Source organism: Sturnira hondurensis, unplaced genomic scaffold (assembly GCF_014824575.4).
Source record: "Sturnira hondurensis isolate 20B ecotype Veracruz unplaced genomic scaffold, ASM1482457v3 Scaffold0016663, whole genome shotgun sequence".
NCBI classification, from domain to species: domain Eukaryota; kingdom Metazoa; phylum Chordata; class Mammalia; order Chiroptera; family Phyllostomidae; genus Sturnira; species Sturnira hondurensis.
In genome coordinates, this window is record NW_028089294.1 from 16,231,639 (window position 1) to 16,240,384 (window position 8,746).

The 8,746-nt window shown below is 47.4% G+C and overlaps 1 protein-coding gene across 2 annotated transcripts in view; it reads left to right on the forward strand.

Annotated features, from left to right (window-relative positions):
* The window catches only part of KIF3C (kinesin family member 3C), a 37,101-nt gene extending 29,108 nt beyond the window's left edge, over nucleotides 1–7,993 (forward strand). For both annotated transcript variants that reach the window (XM_037066769.1, XM_037066768.1), the window contains exons 7-9: nucleotides 4,959–5,067; nucleotides 5,235–5,407; nucleotides 5,619–7,993. In XM_037066769.1, the coding sequence (XP_036922664.1) occupies nucleotides 4,959–5,067; nucleotides 5,235–5,407; nucleotides 5,619–5,712 (376 nt within the window). In that variant the 3' untranslated portion in view covers nucleotides 5,713–7,993. The remainder of the gene's footprint in view (nucleotides 1–4,958; nucleotides 5,068–5,234; nucleotides 5,408–5,618) is intronic.
* The last annotated feature ends 753 nt before the right edge of the window (nucleotides 7,994–8,746 follow it).

Below are 8,746 nucleotides of genomic sequence, written 5' to 3' on the forward strand. Positions count from 1 at the left end.
CCAGAATAGCCCTGGCATCTTTGCTGGGTCAGGCTGCCAATTCACACTGATCCACTGCTCTACTCGCCCAGCCATGTCCTTCTGTCCTGTTCCCAGAGCCTGCAGCCCTCAAGACACACTTCAGCCCCAGGCCGGTTCACATGTCCTCCTCAGAGACAGGACAGCACCCTAAAAAGAGTATCTGCAAAGGTTCAATTCCAAGTCTCTTCCTAATTGGATGACCTTGGACACAAAAGGCAGCATGGTGTCTTGCTCTGTCCACGCCTCGGGAGATTGTTGTCAAATTCACATGGGATATGCAGGCTCCCCTCATAAACGATGTTAACTATTCTTCTAACGCTCCCCCTGCCCTCAGAGCTGTCTCGAGGCGGCCCTCTCCACGTGCACAGCCTCCTGGCCCCCCTGCCACCAGCCGGGCCCAAGAGGTGGGGCTTCCACAGCCTCATCCTTCCTTGTCTTCATCTATAAAGAGGAGTCAGCAGGGACCCCAAGTGGGTCCAGCACTCTTTTTTTACCCTTGATAAAACAAACTACAAGAATGTTCTTGGTATCTCCCCTGCAGAAGGCAGGCCTTGTTCCCCAGGCCCCTGCACGGCCTGTTCTACTCGTCAAGGACAGAGCGTCCTATCTGAATTACTGGCCTCTTTCGTCTCCTCTTCTGTCTCCTAACTGTCTGCCTTTTGGCATCTTTTATTGCTCATTTGTATCCCTGCTTGAAATGAGCAAGTGGCATTGGGAATAAATCACCACCGCAGAGGCGGTGTGCTCAGTGTTTATGCTGTCTCCTCTCAGCCATTCTGGAGGACAGGGCGGAGACAGCGGAGGCGGGAGGGGACGCCCCTTCCCAAGGTCACAGAGGCCAGCATTCAAACCTGGGCTGTCTTCCTCCCAAACCTGGATTATTTCTTTTCTTAAGGGAAATAACTTTCTTATTCTTTTTTGTTGTTTGTTTTGAATAATAAAAATAACATATCACACATCAAATTGCTGACATACAATGAGTTGGCCAGGATACAGGGCAATGGGAACTCTCACTGGCAGTGGAAACCACTTTGAAAAGCCCCTTGGCAATCAATATCCAGTAAAGTTGAAATGCACATGCCACCCAACCGACCTTCCTTTCCTGGGTGTGTACTCTGGGACAACTGTTGAGTATGTACTTAAAGATACCTATACAGAATGATCACAACAGCACTGTGTTTAATAAGGTGGGGGGGGGTGGCGGGGAGTCAACCTAGATATCCATCAACAAGAGAATATATACATTATATGTGTGTGTGTGTGTACATATATGATGTATATATGTGTGTATATATGTTGCTATATTAAAACCTTAAAATACTCAATATACAGTTAAACTTTAGTAATCTAGCCCTGGCTGGTGTGGCTCAGTGGACTGAGTGCTGGCCTGCAAACCAAAAGGCCGCAGTTTCAGTTCCCAGTCAGGGCACCAGTTGGGGGCGTGAGAAAAGCAATTGGTTGATGTATCTCTTGCACCTTAACGCTTCTCTCCCTCTCTTTCTCCCTCCCTTCCTAGCTCTCTAAAAACAAATAAAGTCTTAAAAAAAACTTGCATGACATTGATAAGCACCAAACTCAAGAAGAATGATTAACTCTGGGGAAGAAAACAAAACTGTCTACATTTTATTTCTTTTCTTTTTTTTAAGTATTTTACTGTTCTATTACAGTTAGTTGTCCCAGTTTTCATTTGGTGTAAGTATAACAAAACGTTAAGATTTGACAAAGTTGAGTCCTGGCCGGGTGGCTTAGTTGGTTGGAGTGTCATCCCAGTACACCAGGTTGCAGACTCGATCTTCGGTCAGGGCACATGCAAGAATAAACCAATGAATGCATAAATAAGTAGGACAATAAATCAATGTTTCTCAAATTTTCAAAAAATGATTTGACAAGGCTGGATGGTAGACATACAGATGTATATATATATATAACTTTCTATACTTTTCTGAATGTTTGAAATAATTCACTAGGTATAAAGTTATACATATTCATTGTAAAAACATTTAGCTATTGTAGAAAGGCATAAAGATAATTTTTAAATCGCTCATAATCAGGCCAAAAGGAAACCTGTCTGCACTGGCAGTCACTCCCACTCACTCCCCAGTCTCCTAATGCCCCAGCCCTGGGTAACTGCCAGTATGTTGTCTGTCTGTGTGGATTTGTGTGTTTGGGACATTTTATTTATTTTATTTTTATTTTTTTTAAATATATTTTACTGATTATGCCATTACAGTTGTCCCAGTCCCCCCTTCACTCTCCTCCCCCCTGCACACCCCTCCCCCACCATTCCCCCCTTTTGTTCATGTCCATGTGTCACAAGTTCTTTAGATTCTGTGTTTCCCATAGTATTCCTGCCCTCCCCCTGTCTATTTTCTACCTACCGTCTATGCTACTTATTCTCTGTACCTTCTCCCCCCTTCTCCTCCTCCCACTCCCCTGTTGCAAACCCTCCATGTGATCTCCATTTCTATGGTTGCGCTCCCGATCTAGCTGTGGACATTTTATACAAGTGGAATCGTGCAGCACGTAGTCTTCGGTGTCTGGATTCTCTTACTTAGCACAGCATCTTCAAGGTTCATTCGTATGGCAGCTGTTCCAGTACTTCACCCCTTTGCGCTGCCGAGTACCACTCCGCCCTACAATGTGCTGTGTTTCGTTTTCCCATTCATCGGTTGCTGGGCGTTTGGGCTTTAGCTGTCATGAATAATGCTGCTGTGAATGCTTGTGTACAGATTCTGTGTGGCGACATGTTATAAATTCTTTTGAATAAATACCTAGTAGTGGAAGTGCTGGTTTTTATGGTCACTCTGTGTTTAACTTTCTTTTTTTTTTAAGATTTTATTTATATAGTTTTAGAGAGAAGAAAGGGAGGGAGAAAGAGAGAGAGAGAAACATCAATGTCTGGTTGCCTCTCATGTGGCCCCTACTGGGGATTGGGCCCACAACCCAGGCATGTGCCCTGACCAGGAATGAAACCGGTGACTCTGGTTCGCAGCCCACGCTCAATCTACTGAGCTAACACCAGCCAGGGCTTTAACTTTCTTTTTAAACAATTTTATTCATTCATTTTGAGAGAGGGGGAAGGGAGGGAGAAAGAGAGGGAGAGAAACATCAGTTGCCTCTCACACGTACCCAGGCATGTGCCCTGAGTGGGAATGGAACTGGTGACCCTTTGGTTCGCAGACCCGTGCTCAATCCACTGAGTCACAGCAGCCAGGGCTATGTTTATCTTTTTGAGTGACTGCCAAACTGTTTTCCAACGCAGCTGCACCATTTTACATTCCCACCAACAATGAGGGTTCCAATTTCTCTTCACCCTCACCAGTGTGTATTATTGTATGTCTTCTTTGATTATAGTCATTTTCGTGGGTGTGAAGTGGTTCTGATTTGCATCTTTCTAGTGATTAATAATGTCGAGCCTCTTTTTATGTGCTTATTGGCCCCTGTATATCTTCTTTGGAAAAATGGCTATTCAAATTTCTTGTTCGTTTTTATTTATTTGTTTCTTTTACTGATTCCAAAGAGAGGGGAAGAGAGGGAGAAAGCAATGGAGAGAAATATTGATGTAAGAGAGAAACATGGATCAGTTGCCTCTTGCAGGTGCCCGACTGGGACTGATCCTCCCCAACCTGGGAATGTGACCTGACCGGGAATCCAAGGGCCAATCTTTCGGTTTGTTGGACACACCTAACCCACCGAGCCACACTGGCCAGCACTTTGTCCTTGGTTAAATTGGGTCGTTTGTCTTTTTTGTTGTTGATTTGTAAAAGTTACCTGTAGAGTCTGGATAAAAGTCCCTTATCAGATATGTGATTTGCAAATATTTTCTCTCATTTTGTAGATTATCTTTTCACTTTCTTTATGATGTCCTTTGAAGCACAAAAGTTTTTAGTTTCATAAAGTCCTATATTTATCTTTTTTCTTTAGTTGCTTGAGTTTTTGACGTTATAGCTAAGAAACCATTGCATAATCTAAGATCATAAAATTTTACTGTTTTTTAATTTTTAAAAATATTTTATTTTTTATGCTGTTACAGTTATCCCACTTTCCCCCCTTCATCCACCTCCACCCAGCCCACCCCCACTTCCATAGTCAGTCCCCTGACCATTGTCCATGTCCGTGGGTCCTTCCTGTGTGTTCTTTGTACTACTATGTTTTATTCAGAGTTTTGTAAGGTAGAGCTTTACATTTACATCTATGATCCATTTGGGCTTAATTTTTATATTTGGTGCAAGGTAGGGTTTCAGTTTTATTTTTTTGCCTGTCATGTTCCAGTATCATTTGGTGAAGAGAATGTTTTTTCTCCATTAAATGGTCTTGGTGCCCTTACAAAAAATTAGTTACAGGGAATATGGCAGTTTGTTCTAGATTCTTGGTTCTAGTCCACTGATAGATTTCTCTGTCCATGTGCCGGAACCATACGGCCTTGCTACCACATGCGGCCTTGCTACCACATGCAGCCTTGCTACCACTACAGCTTTGTCGCAAGTTTTCAAACTGGGAAATGGGAGTCCTCCATCTTCATTCTTCTCCGAGATTGTTTTGGTTATTTTGGGACCCGTGCATTTCAAGCCTGAGTTTTTAGTCATCTCCTTGTGCTAAGTCCAGTGGAGAAAAATGAAAAGCAGAACCACTAACCACCAGTGGTTTTGTGCAGTATGTGAAATTAGTACATGAATCTGAAAACTAAAGTAAGATTGAATTTGCTTTTTTCATCCCAATCCTCAGTCATCCCTTTTTTACTGGGAAAATAATTGAAGAAACATGTGCCTCCTTCTATTAGTTTGAGTTGTCAGCTTGTGTTAGAGCAAAGGGAAGAAAATTCCAGAGCCTGCAGTCTTCAGGGTCCCCTGTCTACTGAGTAGTACTGACTTCCTCAGGATAGCATCTCCCCTTTGCATTTGAAGGAAACCCACCTTAACGGAACCTCTTCCCCGCAGCAATAACAGCCAAATGAAGAAGCGGCCCACCTCCGCAGTGGGCTACAAGAGGCCCATCAGCCAGTATGCTCGGGTTGCCATGGCAATGGGGTCCCACCCCAGGTACAGGGTAAGAAGCTGGGCAGTGGAAGTGGGGAGGGGAGAGATCCCAAGGGGGGATGCTCACAGCCTTTGCTTCCTCCCCCTACCTTATCGTCCCTGCTCCCCCCATTATTTACCGAGGGCCTGGAAGGTACAGGGCCAGTGCTCACGTCTGGCATGACCCTCCTACCACAGGCTGAAAACATAATGTTTTTGGAGTTGGATGTGTCTCCTCCCGCTGTCTTCGAAATGGAATTCTCCCAAGACCAAGAACAAGATCCCCGAGCTCTGCACATGGAGAGGCTCATGCGGCTGGACAGCTTCCTGGAAAGACCTTCCACCTCGAAAGTCCGGAAGTCCCGATCCTGGTCAGTGCTCGGGGTCAGAGCTGGCGGGGCTCAGGGTGGGGGGCGGGGCTCAGGGTAGGAGGCGGGGCGGTGGGGGAGGCGTTTCTACAGCAACGGGGCGGGCGGCGGGGGGATGGGGCGGGGGTGGGGCGCGGGGAGGACAGTCCTGAGTAGTCACCTTCCTGCGCATTCCCGGCTTCCCCATCACCCGCCTTGTCCCCACCCCGCGCAGGTGCCAGAGTCCTCAGCGGCCTCCACCCTCCACCACACATGCCTCACTGGCCTCCGCTGCTCTGCGCCCCGTGACAGTGCTAGACCACGAGTGACAACCTTCAGTCCGGCTGCCGGTCTGGCCGACTCCCGGGACGGGGCAGCCAGCCCCGGGTCATCTCATCCGCCGCTTGGTGCGCGTGTATGTGCGCATGTGCGTGTTCGTGTGTGTGAGGGGATGCGAGCTGGCAGACCGTGCCTCTGCTCGCCCTTCTTAGCCTCCTTTATTTAATTAATGTTATTTATTCGCGGAGCTCAGTGAGTTTGGGGGAGAGGCCCTCGGCTGAGCCTGCCATGTCACTGCGCAGCCTCCTTTTCTGCTGACTGGAGATCCCCAGTCAGACTTCAAGCTCCTCGCTGTCAGCTGTCCCCAGAAAGGAGGGTGGCCAGTGTCTGAGGAGAGAGGACTTTTTCAACCTGTCTCCATGGCCTCCATCTCCTCCTGTGCTGAGCAGCTCCGAAGCACTTTCTGGGACTAGAAAAATGCTGGGCGTCCCCCGAGGACAGGAGATGTCCCGACAGTGCTCCCAGCACTTTCTGGGCCTCAGACAACCCTGGTGGGCTTCTCGGGCTCCTTTTCAAGAACTTAAAAGGCCTCACCCACACAGCCCCTCTTCAGCTTTGCCAAGAATCCATGGCTTCCAACCTCTGCTTCCTGCCCGCTTTCCCAAGCCTGGGGTGGGACTTGCGAACCAACCAGTTGCCTCTTCCTCAGGACCTGCAGGAAATGGAAGTCATGAAACAACGTGAACAGCCATCAGGGGAAGTCCCTCCCCCAGTGCCCTTTGTTTCTGTCCACCTCCTAGAAGTAACTTTGGCCAGCAAGTGGTCAAGCCTCTCCCTGTGTCTGAGATGCTGCTCCTTCCTGCTTCAGATGTCTTCCCCGCAGCTGCCTGGATCCCAGTTCATAGTGCCAGGGAATCCCTGTCCTTGTCCCCCCGGCTCAGCAAAGGCATGGGAACCTGTTGCTTCCCCTCCCACAGCACAGGAGACGGAGACCCAGGTGCAATCGGCCAGCTTTACCTGTTCCCCCCATTTCTGAATCACATTTTTGGGCACTATTTTGTTGAAAACTAACCCCTTCTTCAGCATTGTGCAAACTGGTCTCTAGGGAAGTACTCTTCATCTCCCTTTGTGACATCCCAAGATGTATTCAGGTATCTTAAGTGATAAGTAAATTTCTACCAAAAAAAAGAAAAGAGATTAATTTTCATTGACTTACTTTTTCAGTGTGCATTTTGATGGAGGGGTGAAGAAGTAATCATCAGAGAAAACCAGTGGTTCAGGATTTTAAAATGCCCGAGTAGTTGGAGTCTCCAGTTCCTAGGATGTGAGGAAGTTGGTCACTGGGATAAAAGCATAAAACTGACTGCTTTGCCTGAAATTCGATGTTGGTGGTGGCAATTATCTGGTTATTCTTTCTCCATTAGGAAATTAACCCTTTTACACCTTTCTAGTTCTGCCCTGAGGACCAAGCTATGGTTGGGTTTAAATTGATGATGATGTCATTTCTGCTGTAATTACTGGACTAGATGGTCAGGCAACTCAGTTGTCATTTGCTGCTGTCCATCAGGAAATAACATTTTCTATCAGAGCCCAAGGGATTATTTGAGACTCAGAATTCAGATACTAGATCCTGCTGCGGCTGGGACAAAGTCATATGTAGAAATGCTCCAGGTGGCCCGGGGACATCCAGACCTGCATTGAGCAGCCTCTCCCAGTGACCTCTTTCACATTTGTGGATGAAACAGCACGTGTCACCCCCCTTCACCACTTGGACACATTGACTCTGCATTGTCTGGTCACGTGACCCTCACAGTCTTACAGCACAATCCACCCAACTTCACCACCCCTGGTCTGAGGGCTGGGCCCGAGGTGTGGTCGGAGAAGGAGCTCCCGCCTGCAGTTTCGTGTATGTGTGTATGTATGTGCGTGTCTGTGTGTTTAATCCACAGGGGACATTCTACACTCAACGTAAGATATGCTGGGAACAGGGCCATGGGGGTGGCTGGATCTCAGTCTGTTTCTCTTTCTTTCCCTTCCTTTTGATGTAGCAGACATTTGGTTAACAAAGAAAGGGCCTTGATTGGACCAAATTTTCATGTCTGTTGCTATGGTCTTTATTTAGGACAACAGCTAACAATGCAGTGGCCCTTATATTACATATGTAATATATAAATATATATATATGTAAAACATTGCCCCCTGTCTTCTTGGCTTAGGATGAGGCCTCTCTGTTGAGCTGAAACGCACCTGCAGCCCCGTGCTGCCAGCAGCCTGCAGGCCCCAGCCCTGTTCAGATTAACACAGTCGATAATAAAGGAATGAGTATCGTTACACAGTTGGTTGCCTGCCTTCTCTTCCCTTTGTTTCTTACTACTTTTACTCCCTCTTTCATTTTCTCCCTTCTCTCTCTTCCTTGTTTTTCCAGTGTGGGGTCAGTAGCATGGGGAGCCCAAGTGGCAGTTACCAGCGTCTCGGCTGCTTAACAAAGGGACCCGTCTGCCCAGCAGGGCTGAGGGGCAGGTCCCAGTGTGAAGTCTGTGCCAGCTATGGCAGCAGCTGCTCATGTTCTGGTAGCAGTCTCCACCCAGCTAATTCGGAGCTGTTAGCAGATTTTAGAACTGCCTAGATGCTGTCCAGATGAGCCGTCAATAGCGTTTGACAGCTCTGCCTGTATGCACCTTCATTTGTCAGCCAAGAGAGGCTAAAACAGCCAATAATGGGTCTAAACCACATGGTGGGTGTCGAATTAAAGTAACTTGAAATCTAGCTTCCCCTTTTATCTCTTTCCAGGGGGTCTCTATTTCCCTCTCCCTGGGTTCTAGCAATTGGCCCCCTGTAGCATGGAGGTCTTATAGGAAATGAAAAGTAGTTTCTGCTAAAAAACCAACACAAAGCCGCTGACTCCTGGGAGAGCATGGAGCCTAGGCTGATGCACAACACCCAGCAGTGAACCATTGTTTTGGCACTGACAGTTTTCTAGGAGGGGCTCCCTGCCTCCACGCCAGGCACCAGCCCTGTCTTCCAACTGGGTGCCAGGGTGGGAATGGCTCTGCCGTCTGAGGGATTTGCCCTTTGTTGTGTTAG